The sequence below is a fragment of the Peromyscus leucopus genome, chromosome 15, assembly GCF_004664715.2.
Source record: "Peromyscus leucopus breed LL Stock chromosome 15, UCI_PerLeu_2.1, whole genome shotgun sequence".
Lineage (NCBI taxonomy): Eukaryota > Metazoa > Chordata > Mammalia > Rodentia > Cricetidae > Peromyscus > Peromyscus leucopus.
Genome location: NC_051076.1, coordinates 50,277,518 through 50,303,105, shown reverse-complemented (window position 1 = coordinate 50,303,105; position 25,588 = coordinate 50,277,518). Strand labels below are relative to the sequence as shown.

The window sequence follows — 25,588 nt, the reverse complement described above, 5'->3', positions numbered from 1 at the left end:
ATTGGCTGTGCGGTGGCAGTAGTGACAGTAATCATATGGCTACAAGGAACTAAATTATCTCCCAGTCAGGGAGCGTACATGACACATATATGCAAAGGGAAAGACTCACAAATGGAAACAGTACAAATACAAAGTGAACGATCCAAGAAGACAATCTGTGTCTAAATGCATTAGAAATAAGGAAAGAGCCTTAATTAATTGGTTGGAATAATGACATACTCCAGTTTTTTTTTTAAAGGTATTCATTTGAATTATGTGCATTGCATATTTTACTGAAAATATTCTGTTAAAAACAAATTCATCTCATTCCTAGTCATAGTGTTGTGGTAAGACATTTGTTAGTAGACTTCTGAGCATCCCCTAAAGATATTCATTACATAAGGTATATTTTGTTGTACTGAAATTTTAACAAAATACATGTTTTAAAAATATAAATATAACTTACATTTTTCTATCAAATTAACTTTCATATATACACTATAAATTATTATTTGTATTGATATTAATTCAATGAATGAAGTATATTTTGCAAAAGGGGCTCTGAAAATTTAAAAAGTATTGTGATACCATTGATAAGCAGAAATAAACAAAATTCTTGTTCAGATATCTAGATTAGTCTTATCCCTTTATACCGGAGTCTGAATAAACATATTTCCTGACATTATTTCCTGAAATAAGGGCTCACCATGCAATGGAGTACCCAAGAGTTCCATTCTCTCCAAAACAGAGAAAATATAGACCAACAACATGACTTAACTGAACTCAAATTTTTTCTAAGACCAATTTATTTGAGAGTTGTGGTTACTGTTAATGAAGAAATCTATGATGAAAAAAATCCCAGCCTTCCTTTTATCCTCCAACTCATCTGGGAAGTATTTCATCTGACCACAGCCTCAGGTATTCCTTTGTCACTAATTAGAGAAAGACTGAATATTTCAACTATAAATTGCTTAATTATATTTGTCAGTCTGCTCTACACCAATTAATTATTTACTTGCAAGAATCTTTGATGCAATGCTATCCAGAGGTTCATCTCTGGAATAAAGACCAGGAGCTATACGTCCGTTTCTAACCCAATTAGGCTGAAGACTTGAGAGAGTGGAGCACACTGTGGTACTGCATGGTGATTTGAGAACATTCCTCACACAATGCGAGCCTTCACTGTTTCCCTTGATGAAGCTTTAAGCCACTATCATGTTCTTTCAAAAAAGAAGACCCTATTTCAGTATCCTTTCACATGCTTATAAAATTGGGGCGTTTAGAAAACAACTCCAGAATTTTCGGACCCTTCACCCATGTCCTCTTCTGCAACTGCTGCAGCAGAAGACCCCCTTTTCTCACGCCAGCATGTCACTCACTAATGGAACAAGTCTGGAAGAGATCAAGGTATAAAGTAGGAGGAGACTGTCACCCATGGTGTGTACTGGCCCTGGGAACAGGGAAGCGTAGCCAAGATAACAGAGCCAATTGTTATATGCGATGTGGAGCTCCAGGCACCTCCCTAACAGAGGACAGCCTAGTGAAGAAAGAGGATATAGTCTCTGTTCAAGAGGGATTAAGTCTTGGGCAAATGAAAATATCAATAAAATAATCACGCAAAATTACTATGGAATTACATTACTAAAAGCTGGGAAGAATGGTCTCCAGGGGAATAAATGTGTATGTCCAAAGACATCTATACATAAAAGCCCCTTTGAGGTCAAGGGAAAGTCTTGAGGAACTGGGATCTGTGTGAAGGGCTCAAGGACAGAGATAGAAAGTTGACCAGGAATGAAGAGAGACATCCCCAGCAGAAGGAACCGCGTACGTGACACAAGGGGATGAAACACTAAGACAAGAGTCAAGGGACTGAATGGTTCTTCTGCAGAGACTGTGGGAAAACCAGACGCTGGATTCTGCAGGAGACATTTATGAAGTGACCGCTCTGGGTCAGGCGCTGTTCTAGGGACATGAACACACAGACTGAGATGCCCCGTACCACAGGGGCTGCCAAACAATTCAGCGTTTACCCTCGTTAAGAAATCCTCAAAGGAGCTGATTGAAGGCTGAGGGTTTTTTTATTCTTCTCCGACCCCCAAAGGCTGATGAAGAAATATAGATCTGTAGAGTGGATCTTGGTGGATGAATTGAAAAGCTCTTACTCTGTAACGAGATGGCTAGTTTTGAACTCTAGAAAGAAAAAGGGCAATGGAACTACACAGGGAGAGAAATCTGAAAAATATGTAGATGGAAAAAAATGATCAGAACTTGGTGACAAACTGAAATAGGTCAGAGAGAGGAAAGTGTCAGAGGAGAGCCCTGGCTGTCGGCATGCACTCAAGCTGAGCCTCCGCTTGGAAACATAGGGGCTGTCTATGAGAAGATCATGAATTTGTTTACAGGCACGGGACAGAGAGTAACTGAATCCAGAGGCATCAACGCTATGGACCACAGTGGGTAAAAAACAAGCAAAAGGCTGAGTTTGTATCTTAAAACTGCAGGAGTAAGACGGCTGAGCATGAAACTCACACCTATAGTCCCACTAGGGAGGAATCAGAGAGATCAGTAGTTCAAGATCAGACTGCTACATAGTGAGTTTGAGGTCAGCCTAGGCTAAATGAGACCTTATCGCAAAAAGTCATGAGTAAGAGAATGACTCCATTAAGAAGAGGTTAGCAGTAAAGGAAGTCGCTTCAATACTTGGTGAGCCAATGGGAGTATTTTAAGAAGCGACTGAAAAGGAGATCCAAATGCTACTGAGCAAATCAAGAAGAAAGAGGACTGGAGACCACTGGGATTTCTGACAGAGGTCAGCCCAGAGGCCTTTCATGGAGCTTCAACAGTAGCTGAATGGGAAAGCAGGTCGAGGTGGGGCTGGCGAGACCTGATTCGCATGGCCCTCTCAGATCTTCTCAAATCAGTGGCAGCATTCTCCCTGACTCCTTCCCATTGCCCACCTTTGTTTCCCTGCACTACACTACCCAGCATCTGGAAACCACACACTTGCTTATCATTCCCTTTGTCTTCCCCACAACAATATGAATTTCTTGAATGAGTGAATTAATAAGGAACATGTGTGTTTGTCTGTATGTATGTCTATGAAGACATGCAAGAGAACAATGAAACAAAGATGTTCAAATGATAATAGATGAAACCCAGAAGATGCAGAATGGTTACAGCTAAAGAACCAGGAATGATAAAGCTTGAGCTGAGAAAGCAATGAAAGGATAGAGACCCGGGTAGAGGGATGTACAACAATCCCTTCCTGTGTATGTCAACAGGAGAGCACAGGAAACCACAAGGTCAGACATAAGTCACCATGGCAGACCCATGGGAAAGGTTTAATCATTCACGCATAAACACTCTAGTCACTTTGAAATGAGAGGGTAGACTTTGGATGATTTAAGGGGTGGGTTAGGTAGAGTATCACTCAGAGGCTTAAAGAGAATAAAGAAAATTTGAGTATGCATTGAACATCAAAAATTCAAATTGGCCAGGATAATGTGTTCATTTATGTGTAAAGGTCTAAAAACAAGTATACAGATAACACACACATACATATCGTGTGTGTGTGTGTGTGTGTGTGTGTGTGTGTGTGTGGTAGTTCACCCTCATGATAACATTATGAGATAAGTATTATAAACCAATTTATAGATATGGCAGCTGTGGCTCAGTCGCTTAAGTAAGTGAAGGTCATCTAGCACCCGCTACACCTCAAAGCCATTTATCGCCATCAAGGGTTTCCATTCTCACATCAACTGTCCTGATGAAACCTGTACCTCCTTTATATACATTATTGCAACAGAAGTCACATATTTTAATATGAATATTGGTTTAAAAACTGTCTTCTATGGTACATACTGAGTTCTAAGAAGGTGTAAGCCATATATCTTGTATGTGCTAATGACCAAGAAAAAAAAATGGAGCTTTTTTTCCCCTTGGAAAAAAAGAGCTATAATGGCATAAACTACTGGGGAGTGGGCAGTCTCTATGACTTAAAATGTGTATTCTGTTACTCAGCAATATCACATGAATCTATACAACAAAAATGAAAGCAGATATAGAGATGCAACAGGCTATACCAGGCTTCATACTTGGCCTTTCTCTGCTCTAACAAAGAAATAATTAAATTGTGATGTGCCTGAGAAAGTGTACACACATATTGTCATACATCTATCTTTGAATTAAATCTGTGTCCAGATAGAAAACAAAGCAAGGGAGACTTTATGCACATAAAGTTGGTAGTTACCTTTGGAAAATGTTAATGAATACAAACTAGAGAAAACAAATCCAAGACAAGCAGGCCTTTTGTATTTATGACAAAGGATAAGCACAAAGCTTAAATCATATAAAGGGGAAAAAACGTAACTATGTATATTGAATTGTGTTCATCAATAATAAAATTCTACTTGAAAGGAACCAGAGGAGACTTTCGAGTCAGATCATCCAAATCTATTACATTATTCCTCTGAACACAACATAGAGATTTGGTCATGTCTGAAATAACATACTGCTAAAACAAAAAAAGCACCACAAAATTATACCTAGGATCCAAAGTGATCCACTGGAAAATGATTTTTGCGATTCAAAGTTGTTACAGCCACTATGATGAAGATCTGAAGGCTTGACATAGACTTTCATGTTTTAGACTTAGGGACCTCAATGACCTGGAACCCTCAGAAGATCTGATACTGGACAAACACTGCCAGAACCTACAAGAAAGCAAGTACTGTACAAAAGCCTACACACTAACATACACATGAGGAAGTAGGGACAGAAACTCTAGGATTTTACTAAAGTACATTAAGTTGCCACGCTCACAACTTACGAGGAATTGAGTGATACCCTCTAAAAATACCCCCTGTAAACAGTCCGCTATATCATACACATCTGTAAACTTTAGTCAGAAGCCTCAAGAGTATGGCAAGGGTGGACCTGTCTGTCTACAGGAGCACTACTCATTCCACATAGAATTCTGTTGTGCTGAATCTACCTTAGAGACAAAGATTTACACTCTTTCCCACAGCACCACCAGGTAAGTAATTTTAAAAAAAAGTTCAAATGGTTTTATGTAAGTTGTAGTCATCTGTAAAGACAGTTTTCTTTTGTATGATCAAACAGTTGAACGGCTAGGTGGTACACTAGAGGTGGACATAGAACAAATCCTAATTTCTTTTAAAAGCTATGACTATAAAGTTTTATTATTCTTCAACTTGCAAAGAAATACTTCGGCAGTTGGCAGCTTAAGAGAGTGGTGGGAAGTCCCTGAAACAGAAAATCAGATAACTGGGTGGAAGTGATTCATTTTAAATGCAGTGCTTAGCCAGCTCCCATAAGGTAATAACATTACTTTTTTTTTTCTCCTCCCTGTGCTGGGAATTGAATGGGCTAGGCAAGTACTCTATCACTCACCTATTCCTCAGCCCTTTTTACTTCATTTTATACAGTGCCGTTCCAACTAGAAAAGTCTAGCCAAGTGGCTAAGTGTGCCCATCCTACAGGTAAGGGCCCTGTTAAGAATTTCAGTGACGTAAATTACAGTGATCTCTATATAGAAGCCCCACTCACCTTGATCAGAAAATCTAGTAAAGAAATAGAAATTGTGACACTCTTTTTTTGAGTGGATGGTGTGGGAGCCCGTTTTCGGGTTCCTCGTGGCTTTACCCAGCAGGTCCACATAGAGAGGATGATTAGGACCATGGGCCTGAGTGCAGGTGTCTGAGATGGTCTGCACTTGGCTGTGCTGGGGGAAGGTCTTTTGCGCCACCCCTTGGCGTCTCTATAAATACCCTGGGGGAGAGACAGGGCCAGTTGGAATAGGTTCCTGGCCCTCTCAAGGCTATTCTTTATTTTCTATCTGTTCATCTCCACAATTAAATCCTTTATCTAATATTTCCTGCTGCTCACACTCAAGAAAATTCCAGGGAGCTGTGGGGTTGGTGGGTAAATGGCCCCCAGAATGGTCAAGTACTTACACCTGATAATCAAAGGAATCCTGCCATACAAGAATCTTTAAGGGCCATTAAAGGAAAACATGGGGATTATTGTATTAAACGAACCTAGTTTCAAAAGTACCAGGTCTGCTATTTAAAAGCTATGGTACTTATGCTCTTAAAGTGTTACATTCACTTCCTAGGATCCTGATGAGAATTAAAGGAACATGTTTGGATTCTCCTTCCAATAACCAGAAACAGATTATTAGTGATTTACCAGAATCTACCAGCCCAAAGACTCAAGGCACAAGGTGACAATACCAGACTCCTCACCAAAACAGAACTTGAAACACAACGTGTGGCCACCTGCCAGGAAACCAAAAGGTCAAGTCCACCTCCAGCCTGCTATACTAGAAATTTCCACCCAGGGCATCCCTAACTCCTAACCCCTTCCCTCTGCAATGCTGTGACTCCTCTGTGAGCCTTAAGTCTCTGCCAAAATGGAGGCAACAGTGGGTGATTCCTTGGCTTTAGAAGGTTCTAAATTCACTACCTTTCTTTTTCTTCTTTGGTTGGTTCCCACACTGGCCAGTTTGTCAGCCACAGTAAAAGAGGCTTAGCTGGTGCTGCCATTTAAATATAGATTACAGATGCAGCCTGTCTTGTGGGTAAATATGTCTGTGAGATGATATTCTAGCCACAGGACTGAAGCTGAATGCGAAACATGGTTCTAAGATTGGGATAAATATAAATGGATTTAATCACTACAATGTCCCTATGAATTATATTCTAGAGAAAGTGGCGCAGAGAAGTGACATGTGCAAAGATAAGCAGTTTTTAACTTACTCTCGTTCAAAGGTTCTTATTCCTGAAACTGAACATAAACCCAATTCCTTTTAAGAAAGAACACTAAATAGCTTTGCAGTCAGACTGACATCCAAATTCTTCTCTGAGGAGTCCTCTCAGCTCATCTTCTAAGCTGCTCTCAGATTCCTTTCCTTTATGTGTGTGTGTGTGTGTGTTTGTGTGTGTGTGTGTATGCACATGCACATGGATTGTGTAGATGTGTAGATACATGAGCATGGGTGTGCATGTATGTGTCAAAGCCAGAGGCTTATGTCTTCCTCAATCATTCCCTATCTTATATTTTAAGACAGGGTCTCTCACTGAACCTAGAATTCACCTATTCACCTACTGGCTGGCCAGTGAGTTCCAGAGACCCCTCTGTCTCCACTCCCGAGAGCTTAAATTAACAGGCACCCAATATTGCACTGGATTTTTACATGGGTTCTAGAGACCTGCTCTCAGCTCCTCATCGTTATGTGGCAAGCACTTTAACAATCGAGCCGTCTCTCCAGCCTGGGATTTCCTTCTTTCGTCCTGTCCCTGGGGTCCGAAGACAAAGGACCAAGGGTCCTTTGTAACAAGGTAAAACACTCAAGAGTAACAAGGTAAAACACTCAAACTTCAGAAAACAAGTCTCTAAGTCCATTTCCAAAGTGATTCAGGTGCATTTAGAAATGTAAGGTAACTAGGGTGAACTTTGCTAAGTAAGCCAGCTTCATAACCATGTCCATCATTACCACTGGCTATATGGCCATATGCTAACTATCACAGTGAGGTCTTTAAAGTAACCACCAAGATAGACATTTCACAGACAGCTTTGTCAGAAAAACAAACAAATGAACAAACTTACCTTTATCATTCTGGAAAGGTCACCAGCATCCGCTAATTCCAAAACTATGTTCAGCTCATTATCCTCGATGAATGATGCATAATATTTAATTACATTTGGGTGATTGAGTTGCTAAGGAAAAAAAAGTAGAAATCAAAAACTTTTGTTTTAAATTCCAGAGTTATGTATAGTTTTTAATAATTTTGATTTAGCTATGGCAACTCATTTTTAAATATCTCATTTACAAATATCTTGACAGCATATTTTTATTATAGTCAATTTTAAAACACCTAATTATTCAAAGTAAAACGAGATATGAATACATTTTATTTTAATATTTTATTAGATACAATAAATGATGTACTCAAGATTTTAAGTACTGTTATGACTAGTAGGCATATAAATAAATGCAATAAGTGAATGGTTGAATTGAGTCATTAATTGCTCAAAATTATATTCTTCAAAATGAGAACTGTCATACAAGAACATCCAACTGCAAAAGTATCTCTTTATACTCCTTTTTTTAAAATTAGAGCTGTTCCTAGGCAGCTAGACTGCTCAAAACCACAATTAACATCCACTATACAGTATCTAAATACTGATTTTACATCAAGAAATATAAATACATAGATTCCATCTATGTGAGTTGACTAAGATCATCTCTAAGGAAAAAAAAAATCTCACCTTGTAGAAATACATGCAGCAATCTACTCACATTTACAATTTTTCTATTCAAACTTTAAACAAGTTAATGCAAGACATAATTTCTCAAAGAGAAACTCTCATAAATTATAGATCATTTTCTTTATACTTAGTTTTTCTCCCATGTTGTTCATAGGGATGCTAATTCTACTTTTAAAAGAGAGAGAGAGAGAGAGAGAGAGAGAGAGAGAGAGAGAGAGAGAGAGAATGTTTAAAACAGTTACCTCAAATGTAAAGAGTGGGAAAACATAGTTTTGAAATACTTTGGTTAAAACTGATACATTTTAAGAACAAAACACAGATGCATAAAACACAGTGCTTTTCCTTTCTTTAAAGAGAAGCTCTTGCTTCATAGCCCAGGCTGGCCTAGAGCACAGGTTCTTCCTGTCTTAGCCTCCCAGGTGCTGGGATCAAAGTGTGAGCCAACACACCTCACTGAAAACAAATAAATACAGCAAAAGTCATTCTGTAAAAAACATCACTAACAAGGAAACACTGTCCAGGTTACTGGACCCTCATCACACTCTCAGGCAGACAAGGAACTAATAATAACTCCTGGCACACTTTCTCTATTCACTTTGTCTAAGTCCATAGAACTGACTTCGGAAGTGTTTATCAGCGTGAAGCACCTGGGTTAGTCCAGGCTGAGAGTATGACACATTGTGATGTGACACCAATACACACTTATAATTTAACCAGTAGGATAGGCTTACGTAGAATGTTCTAGGAAAAAAAAAAAACTTCTCCAGTGTTTTAGGCCTGTGTATCTGTTCTGCTTTGAAAAAGTGGACTCTGCCTAATATTGTGATTTAATTATTCTATCATAAATCAAAATTATATTCTCCAAAACATACAAACTCTTAAATTATGCAATGTTACATGAAACCAGCATGACATTTTGATAAATCATCTTATCAACATATTCAGAAATATAAAAACAATAGCCCATAGTTCATTACTTACCTTAAGGAGATCTATTTCTTTGATACAATCAGCACGTGCTTTGGCATCCATTAAATCAAATATCTAAAAAGGAAGTTTAGAATCATTTAATAAAATAGTGACCTACACTTTAGCCTAACATGTAAATTCATGATAATACATTACATATAAAATATATATAAAATTCATGATAACACATAATACACACACACACACACACACACACACAGATGCAATTTTTATTTGCAGGTATTGACTGTGAAGGTCCATAAGAACTTTATCTTATGTTAACAGGAAACAACAACAAAAACCTTAAATCCTTTTCCTCCAAAAGCAAACAGCTGGTTATATACTGGCACTCTGCTGCTCAAATGACCAGGATGGAGGTGATGATCAATAAGATAATGCAATAATAATCAATGTGCATTGAACAGTTAACATAACTGAGTGTGTTTCATGAACTATTCCATCTCATTCTCATGTAACTGTCACAAAGATAACAGCATTCCCATGCTGCAGATGGAGAAAAGGAGGCTTTCAAAGCTCAAGAGACTGCTAAAGGGTCACGCAGCTCACCTGGGGGGCAAGAGGCATTTACTGTTAGTTACTCCACTACCAGCCCAGTTCCAAACCTCTACTCTGAGGTACAGATGGTTTCCAATAGGTCTGACTTGTACGCTTGACAGGGATGGTACAGCACAAAGGGGTGATGACCGATCATTTGAAGATTCGGGTGGTAAAATTTTATTATTTTAAATACCAAGTACAGGTACACATAAATATGCAATCAGATACACTATGTATTTGGCATAAAGTGTTCATGAAAAGAGATTAGGAAATGAAAGTTTTAAAAGGCTCCTTGAGATGTTGTAATGAAGAAAAGGAGAAAGAAAAATACAAAAACAAATGACCAAAAGGACGTTCCTGTATCTTTGAAAATAGGAAATTTCAAGGTCGTAAATATGTAGAAAACAATGTTTTTCAAATCTTAGTTATTATACTACAGGTGATTAAACCTTATTCATTTAACATTCTTTTTTAAATTAATGATGTTTTTAGTTAACAACTGGAATTGAGTCCTGCCACTTCACACAGTCAGGTAGATATGTAGCTTGAATTAGTGGGAGCAATCCAAAAAAAATTTTTTTTTTTTTGCTTTTTGTTTTCAAGACAGGCTCTTTCTGTGTCCATACAGCCTTGGCTGTCCTGGAACTCACTCTGTAGACCTGGCTGACCCTGAACTCACAGAGATCCCCCTGTCTCTGCCTCCCAAGTGCTGGGATTAATAGCGTGTACCATCACCGAGCACCAAATCTTTTTGATTAGGGAAAGAATACTGCCACCTCCCAGTGGATGTTGCCCTCTTTAGCAGAACCTCATACAGGCAATGCTGGCTGCAGGTTGGACACAAGGATGGAGGCACAGGGCTTGTAGTAATATGATGGCAGTCATACAGGGAGTAACACTGAGACTTGAAGCCTGGGTCTTTCAGCTAGCTCCACAGCCAGTGATTTCTCACACTGGCCAGGCCTGCTCTGAGTTCTAACGCTCATAGATACTAAATACTAAAATGTGTGTGCAAAGTGCCATATCAGAAACTTCAAAGGGAATCCCCATGTAGGGAAGGGATGACATTAAAAGTAGAAAAAAAATTAGAAGCTTCTACTAGCCAGAAAGAAAGACATCTGACTCATAGACATGAATCTAGGATAAAGGGACATAATTACAGCTTATATTAAGAGGCAACTTTTAATACATATGGTTCTGAATATTTCAAGATGCACAGGCAGGGCTTTAATTTTCTTATATTTAAATAAAACCAATATAACAGAACAGTGGTCGCCAGAGGTTAAGAAGGGGGTGGGGTTGGATAATGGGTAACAAGGCACAGTCACATAACAAGTGGAGGTTCTGAATGTTCTAGAGTACACACCATAGGAGAAAACTATAAATAATAGCCCACTACATAGTTTATTTTAAGGAGGAACTAAGAGAGGGGTGTTTGTAGCTTCCCAACAAAGAAATTTGCCGTAATGATGCCGGTCCGAGCACCACATATTGCACACATGTAGTAAATTATCAGTGTATGCCATAGAGATTTACAATTATGTCTCAATTAACAACAGTACAAAACCAAATGAGGATATCAATTTCAAATTGAAGACAAACATAACATCCATAAACCTCCTGGACTAAAGAATTGAAACTGAGCCCCTTCCATTTGCTGTAGTGATTCAGACAGTTTTAGGGTAAAAACAGGAGCTCAGAGGAGCAGGAGGCAGAGGACAAAGAGTTAAGTGGAAGGTGGAAGGGTTATTGCCAGTTGTTAGGGTGCTCTCTATAGGAGGTTTTGGTAGAGAGAGGAAATGGGTTGGCTATAAATGGGCACCAAAATCAGGAATGAAAACAAAACAAGTAATATTGAAATATATCTAGGGTCACCATTTCTAAAGAGAAGAGGAACATTATGCACCAAGTTAAGTTCAAAGTAATCTTAACCATAGCTTTAAGCCAGTCTGGTCTGGGATACATGAGACCTTGGCTATAAAACATATAGATGATAGATAGATAGATAGATAGATAGATAGATAGATAGATAGATAGAGATAATAGATAAAATTTATTTATATATAAATATTATATAAAATAATTATAATACCATCTAAAATTTTATATAAATTACACACACACACACACACACACACACACACACACACACACACAAATATCTATCCAAATGAGCACCAAGAGAAATGGCAAATTCTTGGTTAGTCGTGAGTGCTGATGCCATTCTCAGAACCACTGGCCTTAGGACTTGAGGTAACTGAACCTTTTTAGAAAAGCTGGTGTGTTGGGTAACCATGGGCTCCCTATGAAAAAACTGCCCAAGAGGAAGAGAAAGGAGAATGGTGGCCTCAGTGATTGAAAAGATCTAAAGCCACAAACACAGAGACTCTTAGAAATAATCTCAATAATCAGCACCTCTTAGATGAGAGACTATTTTAAAAACAAGAGCCTGAGAGTGAGAAGCATAAAGGCTTTAGAAAATCATACACACACATACACATGTGTGTGCTACATGGAAATCATATACATTTAGCTCATATTATGTTTTGGTCAATTTATAATGGTAAATTGAGTTTTATTTTTAACTGACTAACAATATCAAAAATTGCTCTTTAAACCCTGGGGAAAAATACTCATTGCTGGCATATTTAATGTGACAACGCTTTCTGAAACAAATATACTTACAAATGCATTTAACTGGAAATGCGTATCTTATCTTTCTTTAGTCAACATGTCAAGACAACAGCAAAGGCTGAATCTTTGGAATAAATCATTCCCACCACAGATTCAAAGCCACCTGGTGATTTAATGAGCAAGGAAAGACAGAAGAAGAAAAAAAGACAGGGGGTTTTGTAAAATGAAAAAAGACTTTTACATTACATGCATGTATAAGGAAGGCTTCAGGAGGCATTATTTTCAATCCAAGGTTTCTTTGGGGTTCAAAACTTACTTTATTCTTGGTGAAAACCAGTTATTAGTTGTGGTTAAGTAAGTAATGGCTGATAAATTTTCGGTATTCTCTGAATCATTTTGAAGAGAATTTTTTTGTCATCTTCAAATTTCACCCAAATTACTCATAACTTACAAAACTCAAAAGTTAACATCAGTCCATCTTGAAAAAGAGTCATTCATGTAACTTAACAGAAATGTCTCTAAAAAAGCATGTATTGAACTATCATGAAACGACACATAAAATGCAGCAAACACACGCTCGCGCGCACGCGCGTGTGTGCGCGCTCACGTGCATGCACACACACACACACACACACACACACTATGAGTGTAATATATACATATGTGCACCCATATACAATGAGTGTAAGTATCTTAAACTTCCCACATGGAAATCATCTCCTGGGCCCTACTACATTAAAAGACCTGAATAAATGAATTGAGCAGCTTGTCCCTACATTAATTAGCCTCATCATACTGTGACAAATCCTCATCCCTCCTTCAGCTCTCACATTTAAAAACGCCTCAGTTGTTCCCCACATTTTGCCCCACTGAACCCAACATCAGAAGAAGGTTTCCACCCCTCTCTTCAAGCTACCCAATGGCAGCAGAACCCCTACCCTTTACTGGATAGAAGAAAAAAGGAGAGTCTCAATTTGACACCCCCCCCCACACACACACACACACACGAAAGCTTTCTACAGAGTGTAGCCTTGGTGGGTGGAAGGTATTGAGCCCAGTGAATGGGGTACAAGCTCTCCTTCACTGCTGGAAACCACACTCCCTCTAACACCCAGTTCCTACTCTATCAGCCTGCTTCTCTCACCATATCAGCATTCCCAGACCAGAGGATAATGGGCAGGGTTCTATTTCCTTCTTGTGGATTCTCTAAGGACCTGCCACAAGTGAAGCTGCACCTAGACACCTATTTGTGTCCAGTTATTCCATAACTATTGAAAACTGTCTCTCTCGAGGGGGATGCCCTCTAACTTGGCAGGGCTGTCACACAAAGAGCTCTAACTCCCAGTCCTGATGTGAGCTCTATTTGGGCCCGCCCCTCCGCCCCTCCGCCCCTCCCTTCCTCCCTCCCTCCCTCTCTTCCTTCCTTCTTTCCATCCTGCCCTCCTTCCTTTTTTTCTTTCTTTGGGGTTTGTTGTTGTTTTCAAGACAGGGTTTCTCTGTGCCTGGCTGTCCTGGATCACACTCCATAGACCAGGCTGGCCTTAAACTCCCAAGATTCACCTGCCTCTGCCTCCCAAGTGCTGGGATTAAAAGTGTGTGCCACCACTGCCCAGCTCTGGTTTCTTTTAAGTTACAAAACTGAAGAAAATGTTTAAAAAATTCATGTTTTATTGATATTTTGTGAAATCTAGGAACACAGCAAGCTTTATTAAGGGCAAAGGCTACTCTTTAGGAAGCAGCCATAGAGAGATATGAAACTGTGTCGAGAGGTATGAATAGGAATGGGAGCAACAGTTTCTCCAAAGATACCAGGAATTAAGCAAACTGGGAATGTCTGCAGGGAAAGGAGACTCATGTGGAAGAAATGGAGGGGAAACCGTGAGAAAGAAGACAAAAAAGAGAAATGTATCCAATGAACATTAAGAGTTAGGGAAGGTCAGACAATTAGCAATGATCATAAAGCATGCTGGAGAGCGGAGATGAGCTGTTCAGCATGAACGCATAAGGGCTGTGGCTCAATAGGCAACATAAGCCTTTGAAATGAGGGGCTTCTAATACAGTGGTTAGAATATACAGAATAGAAATGTAAAGAATAGGCAGTGGTGGTGCACGCCTTTAATCCCAGTACTTGGGAGGCAGAGCCAGGCGGATCTGTGTGTGTGTGTGTGTGTGTGTGTGTGTGTGTGTGTGTGTGTGTGTGAGAGAGAGAGAGAGAGAGAGAGACAGAGAGAGAGAGAGAGAGAGAGAGAGAGAGAGAGAGAGAGAATGCTATTCACATCACCAGTGAGGCTACCTGGAAAACAGGACCCCAAGAAAGACACGGGGATCACCCAATGATGGAGAAATGGATGAGATCTACATGAACAGCCTGGACATGAGTGGGAGCAATGAACGGTGAGGGTCGAGGGAAAGAGAACGGGAGATCCCAGCTGGATCAAGAACAAAGAGGGAGAACAAGGAATGGGAGACCATGGTAAATGAAGACCACATGAGAAAAGGAAGAAACAAAGTGCTAAAGAGGCCCACAGAAATCCACAAAGATACCCCCACAAAAGACTGCTGGCAATGGCCAAGAGACAGCCGGGACTGACCTACTCTGGTGATGGGATAGCCAAACACCCTAATAGTTGTGCCAGAAACCCCATCCAAGTACTGAGGAATCTGGATGCAGACATCCACGGCTAGGCCCCGGGTGGAGCGCTGGTAGTCTAGTTAGTGAGAAAGAGGAGGGTTTATATGAGAGAGAATTGTTGAAACCAAGGTTGGATAAAGCACAGGGACAAATAGCCAAACGAATGGAAACACATGAACTATGAACCAAAAGCTGAGGGGGCCCCAACTGGATCAGGCCCTCTGAACAGGTGAGACAGTTGATTGGCTTGATCTGTTTAGGAGGCATCTAGGCAGTGGTACCAGGTGCTGGGCTCATTGCATGAGATAGCTGTTTGAAACCTGGGACTTATGCAAGGAAGCTTGGCTCAATCTGGGAGGAGGGGACTGGACCTGCCTGGACTGAGTCTATCAGGTCGATCTCAGTCCTCGGGGGTGGCATTGATCTGGAGGTGGTGGGAATGGGGGATGGGCTGGGGGGAAGGGGAGGGGGGCAGGAAGGGGGAGAACAAGGGAATCTGTGGCTATTATGTACAACTGAATAGTATTGTAAAATGAAATTTTAAAAAATGTAAAAAAATAAAAATAAAAATAAAGGCGTGTGTCAAAAAAAGAAAGAAAGAAAGAAAGAAAGAAAGAAAGAAAGAAAGAAAGAAAGAAAGAAAGAAAGAAAGAAAGAAAGAAAGAAAACTACAAATTCTCAAGAAAGAACCCGAGCCCTCTATGCTGGGAGACTTGGAAAAATGCAGACATGTTAACAAAGATTTGAACACAGGAGACAAATGAGGATTAAGGATTAGAAAGACAAAGAGGGACTGGAAAGTGATAGCATCTGTCTTAGAAATAACTAAAATAACTGAGCAGGGTGAAATCAAGTTACAGATACCAGGGAAGTCTAAAAAATATTTAATGGTACATGACAGTCAGGTGAGGTCAATGACAAAGTAGGGTTTGAAAGAGGGAGGGGAAGACATGAGAATAGTTGGAGGGGGATAGTGAGACTTGGAGACGAACAGGTAACACAGAGGGAGGCCATAGTCAGGTATACACAGACACCATGAGCCTAGCTTCAGAAAGGTCAAGATCATGCCAAGGAATGGGCAGAAGGGAAAACAGAGAGAGACTGAAAGTATAATTAAAAACAAAACAAGAGAAAAGAAAGTACTAATAGACAAGGGAGAAGGACAGTCTTCCACACTGGAAAGGGTGAGAATACTGCAATAGAGCATGACGAGAGGTGGCCATGACAAGCAAGCCATACTGAAAAGGACTATGCTATGCCTAGGAAAAGGAACGCTTCACATAGTAATGGCGTGTGAGGAGGTAGAAATGCTAACCAGGCCAGACTCACTGAAAGAACAAGGTCAGAACAAAGGACAGGTGTACCACTCTTCAAACCTGCCTCTAACATGGAAACCATAGCTCAATGAATTTGCTGTCTTCTAACTAATATTTGCAAAATATTTAAAATTTCATGCTTTTATCTCATTCATATTGCAAGTAACATTTACTTAATACATGAATACTTCTCAAGTAGCAGTTTGTAGATAACATCGTATATCAAAAATGATGAATCCACTTTTTGCATAGTTGTCTGTTTATTCTTTAAAAATATTCTAGCCTTTATTACTCACCCATGTCAACTCCTTCAATGGTTACCTTACTCTTATAGCAACATATAAATGAACTTCTCTCCAAAGTCTTTGGAAGAAACCCTCAAATGTCTAGACTACCTTCTAGCTCTGGAACCCAACACTACTTCATCTTCTCACAGTGATCTGCTCTTAGTCAATTCTAAAACTCTCCTTTTTGCCACAGCCTGGGCCTGTACACTCTGTTCTGGGAACTTCCTTAGTCCTGCTGTTTGGATGACAGACTCCTCTTCTCCACCTCAACTTAGGTTTCATCCACATCCTCAGGGAAGACACTGCCTTGCCACACACAATCCAAAAAGCTGTCCACCTCCATCACGTTTGACTCTAGAATCACACAGTCTTTTGGTTTGAGTCTGTAGTTACTTGATTTATTATTTGCATCTGGGTGGGAGCTCCACCTCAACCCCTGGCACTCTAGCATCCCTGTACCCAAAGAGTCTGGAATGTTTGGGTGGCAACTCCACCTCAACCCCTGGCACCCTGGCATCTCTATACCCAAATGTTTGGAAGGAGTCTGGTGGAAGATCCACCTCAACTTTCCTCCCCATCTCTTTCCTAAACCTGCCCCTTCAAAGCCCACCAAACACAGCTCCTCCCCCAGAGAGGCTCAAGACCACACCCACAGGGTATATAAGTGGCATCCCTGAAAACAGACACATGGTTCTTCAGTCTTGCGTGCCCCTGCCTTCTCTATGGGGCCGGGGAATTGCTGGGGAGCGCTTTACCCATTAAACCTGGGCTTTCCAATTCAGTCTGATTCTGTTTGCTGCATTAGTGGAGAGGCCTTCAGGAAGCCTAAAACTTATTAATTTGTCTCTCACAATGAGAGTTACCAAACAATTCAATTACCAAGTCCCTAGTACTTAATATTATCTGCCATATAGGAGAGCTTCAACAAATATTAATAAATATAATAAAAAACCTTCAACAGTACAAATAAAAGATGACTTTCACTGCACTTAGTCACTGGGACTAAAGTCAGAAAAGCCCATTTTGACATTAGTCATCTGTTTAGGCTAAATGTGGTCATTCACTAGAATCTCACAATACTGTTTACCACTCAATAAGGCTACAAATTTACTAATTTTATGCCTAGAATGATTTCAAATAAGATTGTAGGCATAAAAAAGACTTAGTTTTTAAACTTGTATTACTAATTGTGGGGTGTGTGTGTGTGTGTGTGTGTGTGTGTGTGTGCTGTGCATATGAATGTGGGTGTACCGACCATGGTGCACAAGTTGAGGTCAGAGGACAACTGTTGAAAAGCTGACTCTCTCTCTCATTCCATCTGTGGGATCTGAGTGTTGAAATTGGGTCACCAGGCTTGCACGGCAAATACCTTTACCTACTGAACCATCTCATTGGCCCAAGAAGCTTTAACTTTTAAGACTACTTTACTAATTAAGACTAATTTACTTTAGAGCTAATTTGCCTTTTCAAGTGAACCTTACTTACCTCACTGCCTCAACTGTTCTCCACTCAAGAAAATGTGACTAAGTATCATCCTTACAAATATTCCTCAGTTTTCAATATTTCATTAACTCCAGGCTTGCAAGAAGTCTACAGAAATTAAACAATGAAATCTCACAAAAACTACATGACATGTTCAGTGGGCAGAGCAAACTGCAGCGTAGACTGTGTCTATGGCTAGAGAAGCTGTGAAGACATGGACATCACCCGGTGCATTATGGAAGAAGCCATCACCGTCCACAAAATTTCAATACACACAGAATTACATGCATACATACAGAATTACACACATGCATGTAGAATCTGACTACATACACAGACTCTAGAATTTAAAACTATCGTATAAAAAAGGGCAAATTGTATTCAACAATTTTTAAAGTTATATTCTTTTTTTTTTGTTTTGTTTTGGTTTTTTTTTGTTTTTTCGAGACAGGGTTTCTCTGCGTAGCTTTGCTCCTTTCCTGGAACTCACTTGGTAGTCCAGGCTGGCCTCAAACTCACAGAGATCCACTTGGCTCTGCCTCCCGAGTGCTGGTATTAAAGGCGTGCGCCACCACCGCCCAGCTAAAGTTATATTCTTGATGCTTTAAAACAACTAAAAATGAATAAATCAAAGTAAATCATTAAACACCTAAGGATAAGGATACATTTTCAGAAAGTTTCTTAAGATCAAAAAGATGAATTTGAACAAAATGTTCAAAATGGATTTTTTATAAATGTACATGAAGCATAATTTTAAAATAGTGTCATGTACACATACAACCTACAAAGCAAAGAGAAATTAAACTTTAACAGGCTGTGGGTCAAATTACTTGGTAGTATTGAAAAATTACAGTAATAATAGCCAAATTACTTGAGATACAGTAAGCCCAATTCCTACTTCTCCTCTGCTTTTAAACTGGTAAGGTCAGTATTCACTCCAGTCATACCATAGCTCTGGTCAATGAACTAACAATAGTGAACAGAGACCATGGGTACCAGATCTAAGAAGTTCCTCAGCAATCTTCCAGTAGAAAGTGCAGAAGTTTGAGAGTCACCTGACCCGTGTATAGTTCTGGGAAAGCCCTCCCCCACCCAGTCCGCCAACCTGTGCTCCTTTAAGCTGCTCCCATCAAAGTGTATACCAGGATTTTAGAAAGGTCTCTTTCTTCTATCACTCGCTACCATTAGAATTTCATTAAATCCCAGCACAAATATTTTGGTCTCCTAGTCTTATACCCTGACCAATGACACTAAGTAATTAAAGAATGCGGGTGGAATTTGACTGCATAATCAGCAGGGAGGGAAGCCATGTATGGAAAAAAAAAAAAAAAAAAAAAACCAGACAGGGAAGGAAAATTAACACGTAGAGGTTCAGAGTGGTTACATCAGGTAAGATACCATCTTACTCGCTGAAATGGAACCATAATGGAATGGACATGGGTTTTTAAAAAAGACTGTTTTCTGTTCTTGTGTGCTTTAGGCTTTTCTGATTTCTTTATAATTTCAAAAAAGCAACAAGCTCAGTACAGACACTCCTCCCACTTACAGGTACAGGCAAAGCTGCAGTCAAGTAGCTGGAACCCAGCACATTGTTTTTGTTTTTGTTTTTTGAGACAGGGTTTCTCTGTGTAGCTTATTCTAGAACTCCCTCTGTAGACCAAGCTGGCCTTGAACTAAGAGATCTACCTGCCTCTGCCTCCTGAGTGCTGGGATTAAAGATGCACACCACCACTGTCTGGCGGGCACATTGGTTCTTAAAGGCTGTACATAAGTGAGCTGCATGATACAGACAGAGTCCTTAAGGCCCCTGAATGTTAGGCTCAGGGATCAGATGGTGAAGTTATGAATATTCTACTACAGATTTGCAAACACAGAAATAATTACAGAAGCAATACTTCAGCATCTGCACAACACACAGCCAAAACATTCTGGAAGGATTTTCACAGAGTTCTGAGAGTAATGATGTAGGGTTAATTGAATATTTGTTTGGAAATATTCACAGCAGAACATCACCTGGTTAGCAATGCTCTTTCATTGTAAGGAGAGCAGATTACTATTTTTAAAAATGAAGAATAGTGGTTTTCCTAGTTCAACACAAGTGTAATACATCACAGAAATCAATAACATGTCTGAGATGCAAATACATTTCTCCCCATAAAACCTTAAAACACTGTTCCCTAATCCAATAAGGTAGGTCTAGCTTTACAGCATCATTTGTCTCTTCTGTACCAAGTTAGGTTTACACTGGAAAGACACCACAGCATCAACACTTGAGGAAGAGGAATGACAAAAATCCTAAGCAAACTGATGACTTCCTACAGCATCCCAGGCACATGGCACAAAACAGGGGCAGCCAGACTCAAAGAGGACACTGGAAGCTGAACAGAAACGCAACTGTGCACACTAACTCACTCACTGTGAGCCTTCCGAACTACAAAGAGCAAAACACAGCAAGGAGATGGAGCTCAGGTGCTAGCAAGAACCTAAGGGGTGCAGATGCTCCTTCCCAGGATCAACCTCCACCCCCTTCTTCCTCCCTGGTTCTACTAACAAGGCTTTGCAATTAAACACTAACCATAGGAGAGAACCAGAGCCCTGTTCCTTTCCCACACATACAGTCAGTGGGAACCAACAAGGGAACAAAGAGAGCCACTGAATTTTACCCCTTGGTCTCCTCCACCACCTTTGGCAAAAGGTAAGGCTTCCTCTCCTCCATGAGGGACTGATCGAGGAATTTGTAACTGCATTTTGAGACTATTGAAATCTGAAGATGTCTCCGCCTAAGGATCTGTACAGAATCCTTTGTCTACTGCTCAAATTCCTATTCCTAGCTCCATCCCCTCCCATTCTTGAACTGACATCTCTATTCTGTAAAGTCTTACTTAAATCAGGAGTCCATGCCACAGGGTTTAACATGCAATTGTTTTAAGCAAATTCTTTGTCCTGATAGTCAGACTATTAAATTGGAACTTATTAGAGTTTTAATATGAATTAAAGAGTCTTTAGGAGAGGAGTAATCTTACCTCAAGTCATGTGTTTTCTAAACATTGATACCTGTATCCTATATCGGTCTCACTATAGAACCCAGGCTGGCCTCAAACTCAAAACCACCCTCTTGCCTAGGCCTTGTGCTGCCAGGAAAAAATAAACTAGTCCAACTTTGGAAAAACAACCCAGAATTAACTTGTGGTACACAAACCTGCTCTACGGAACACCTTTTCTACTTTTAGGCACAAATTAAAATGAATTCCTCACATGTGCATACTAACAAAAACATATAACAATATCATGTAAGCAAACACTTGTTTGTTTTGTTTTGTTTTGTTTTGTTTTGTTTTCGAGACAGGGTTTCTCTGTGTAGCTTTGTGCCTTTCCTGGAACTCACTTGGTAGCCCAGGCTGGCCTCGAACTCACAGAGATCCGCCTGCCTCTGTAAGCAAACACTTGTAAGCAACCCCAACAGCCACTAAATTTATAATGTAGATCCCTTTGAGGAATGAGTAAAAGACACAAATAAAAAATGTTTTAATGTTTACTTCTTAAGCTGAGTATTGGGTATAGGGATACTACCACTGTTGCTTATAACCTAACCATATGTCACATGGATCTTTCATTTAAAATATGTTTTTTTTTTTTTTTTTCTAGAGCTGGAGATCAAATACACTGGCTCACACATGGTAGGCAAGCATTCTCCCTCTGAGCTATCTAGGCCCAGCCCTAATATTTCATTTTTAAAATATGAATGAAAACTTTGTTTCTGTAAGGGCTACTACAAGCATATTGATCATGTGAAAAATAAAAATAAAAAAATGAAAAGAAGACATTTAGGTTTTCAGAGGTCTCTACAAAGATAGGGTCTCAGAGCAAGTGACACAGTGAAATGGGGTCTAGATGGCAGGAAGCAACAACAATTCATTCACTGAGCAGGTAAGTAAAACTGTGTGATGCCATTCATACTTTAACACAAAAGGATAAGTGCTTTCCAGGCTGAGGAACCCCGTTAGTTAGGACAAATGGAACTTGGCAGGCCTCTGGAAAGTGGGCATGCTTGCTCATTATCCATGTTCAGGGAGACTAGAATATCAGGGTTAGGGCCAGGCTTAGGAGAAGAGCCAAAAAATGATCAACAAATTCAAAAAGAACAAAACTGGCCAATAAAACGGACTCTACAGTGACACTAATACAACAAGGAGACTGTAAATCACAGGTCAGTCCTCTCATTTCCTCTACGTCACCTCCCCCATAAGATCCACCTGCCATTCACTGACATCATGCAGTGTTTTATGAGCCAATCACTTCTTTCAATAACAAACAGACACAGAGCTTCCGCTGAGCCAATCTACTTCAATGTCTAGTGAGAAGCGATGGCAACCACTCAACTCTACCTCTTGAGATCTACCATCACTTCCAGTCATGGTTGGTGATGGGGGGGAAATAGTTGTCAACATTTTAAAGCCTGGAAATACTGCTAAAGCTAAACATTAATTTCTGTTTATTAGAGGAACATATAACAAAACTATAACACAACAGATTTAGCACGGCCTTGTGTAAAGACGCTATGGAAAAGTTAATTTCGACCTCATATTTACCTTCAAAATACACTTTTAAAATACAATGTCCTTTCTTAGGATGCTCAAACTACAGCTCCTGACACAACTCTTTCCAGGACCCAAGTGCTTCCCATCTAGTTCTTAGACACCATAATCTTACATGGATTTATACAGTTAGAACCATCTTACCTGCACTTTTTTTAAAGCTACTGGCACTCCATCCAAGAGACAGGATGCTCTATAAACTTCGCTAAATTGTCCACGACCAATTTTCTTTTCTATTCGGAAGTTGGCTAAGGTATTGTAGCCCATATCCGGTCGTAATGCCTTCTGCAATTAAAAATAGTACAAAAAAGGTTCAATCACACAATAGACACAAAAATGTGACTTAAGTAGGTAATGGTATGGTACATACATACTACCTAGAGTAAACTTGCCAACATCCCATGCCAATAATATTTGAGCTCCTCAGAATACACCAGGAAACTGAAGATACAACTTTTACCCTGGAGGAACTTAACACTATAGGAGGGCTGGGGGTGATAATAAGATGAAATATATATAGCATTTAAGAATGGGACAGCTCGGGGGGGGGGGAGAGATGGGGGCAGGGAGGGATCTGTGGTGAGGAGCTGGTAAAGTGAGCTAGAAAGCAAAGTACAGAAAATGAAAAAAAAAAAAAAAAAAAAAAAAAAAAGAATGGGACAGCTAGCCAGGTGTAGTGGCGTATGCCTTTAATCTTGGCACTTGGAAGGCAGAGGCATGCTGGAACTCTGAGTTCTAGTTCAGCCTGGTCTACAGATTGAGTTCCAGAACAGCCAGATCTGCAGAGAAACTGTCTCAATAAACAAAACAAACAAAAGAACAAGAAGGCTGAAAACATAATAAATCAAGGGAAATGGGTGACAGAGGATGAGAGGGATTTTGAAATTTTAGGTAAGACGTTACTGTAACTTGTCTTTAGTTCACAGAGTATAAGCCAATCTCAAGCATTCTTGTTATCTGTGGTGCTTCCTCTCTTTCTCAAAGGTTCTTTGAATTGAAATAGACACCGGCCCCTACACCCACCCCTATACACACATGTGGTTCTACTTCTTACTTGGAATGGTTGAATGCACTGGTCCATGAGACTGGAGGGAAAAGAAGCAGGGAACAGGGCTCAAGATGGCTGTGGGTATGAATGGAGACCACCCTCCAGGAGATAGATTTCAGTGAACCAGCTCAGCTCAAGGAATATTTAGGACTGGGGAGACTGGGGACAAACCCTAATTTACATTAAGTGCCATGCTCCTATCACAAGGCTTTGTATGTGGCGGTAGGGTCCTATCAAAATGGCTAGAGCACTTGCCTAATTAGCATGTGGGTCATCAAGGGAAGAATGTTTGCAGGTAAGTGTGTCAAGAGTCACCCTAGAGTTAACTCGGGCATCCTGGGCCTAGAGACATCCTCCAGATAAGGCTAGGTAGAGAGCAGGAAGCTCTTCTGGGGAGGGAGGGAGTTTCTATATTGCTGAGCTACTGAGATAAGTTTCCAGGCCAGGGGGGAGACTGTGACCTCTACTTGCCATCGATACACATATAATCACTTATTCTAATCTGTCCACTAATACATGCAACAATTTTTTAAATTCCTGACAGTATTTTAGCTTCTGAAAAACTAATGAGCTAGCTGAATAAGTAAATTAACAAATCAGTAAATAAATAAACATTGCCAGTGGCAAGAAGTTTGTCATTATGCTATTATATTTTTAAATAATATTTTATGGTCTTTGTGGAAATCTTTTCATTCTTTTTAAATTTGAAATATAATACATTTTGATCATATTCTTCTCTCTTCCCTCTAGTCCTCCCTACACTCACCCAACTTGATGTTCTCTTGCTTTCTCACTCTCATAAAACCAACAAAAAAGAAAACAAAACAAAACCCCAAAAGACAAAAAGACCACCAAACCATAACAACGACAACAAAGCACACACAAAATAACCATGGAGTCCATTTTGTGTTGGTCAACTACCCCTGAGCATGGGCCTTCCCTGGAGTGTGGTTGGTATACCTGGTGTCACTCATTCCATTGAAGAAAACAGATGGCCCCTCTCCTAGCAGCCATTAAGAGCTTCTTGGGTAGAGGTAAACTAATTTCATTCTTAACTAATATTTTTTTCTACTACTGCTAACCAGCCAAAAACAAGATGAATCAGAAATGTTTTCTGCTTTCAAACAGCTTGCCAAAACACACAGAAAAGGTTCTACACTGGGCCATGGGTGAAGCAACCACAGTATTGGGGAGGTGCACAGTGGCAAGGCCTGAGAACAATTCAACTTACCAATTTCAACCATTACCTTCATTCTTTTGTTGATCTGTTTAACTCTACCATTGGTACTAATACAACTAATCCATGGACTCAGTCAACCATTTGGGCAGTTAGTTGCAACAAAACTAAGCATTGGTGGGACACCCATTGTTCTCAGATGCCGCCGTTTGTTGGGGTTATTACCCATACCCATGGCATGCTCCTATGTCCCTCGTGTTAGTAACTCTACCTACATAACATAATAAAATGGTCTGTTTAGCAATCATATGCCCTTTTGGGGGTGGGAGAGCTTCTCCACCCGTCTCACAGCCTTAGTACTTGCTGTAACTATGAGCTAAGGTCTCGTAAACACAGCATTCCAGTGACCTGCCTAGTGCACCCTCTAATGAACTGAACATTAGAGACCTATTAAGGCCTCCAAAGATGGCACCCATTCGTAAACAAATTATATCCAACTTGAACTCTTAGGCCTTCAAATGAACTTTGGGTAAGGCTGATAATGTCGTGTCCTGGACTTCTCCAAGAGTCTCTTTTGATTTATGAGCAGTACATTAACTCCTAGCCTTCTACACTTTAT

At 40.0% G+C, this 25,588-nt stretch overlaps 1 protein-coding gene across 3 annotated transcripts in view; it reads right to left on the bottom strand.

The window, feature by feature from the left end:
- Nek7 (NIMA related kinase 7) overlaps positions 1-25,588 on the bottom strand; it is a 137,690-nt gene that overhangs the window by 37,886 nt on the left and 74,216 nt on the right. For 2 of the 3 annotated variants that reach the window (XM_028889871.2, XM_028889870.2), the window contains exons 3-5: positions 22,889-23,029; positions 9,253-9,315; positions 7,609-7,719 (exon numbers count right to left, since the gene is read on the bottom strand). In XM_028889871.2, coding sequence (XP_028745704.1) covers positions 7,609-7,719; positions 9,253-9,315; positions 22,889-23,029 — 315 coding nt within the window. The remainder of the gene's footprint in view (positions 1-7,608; positions 7,720-9,252; positions 9,316-22,888; positions 23,030-25,588) is intronic. The other variant, XM_037211363.1, reaches the window with a different exon arrangement.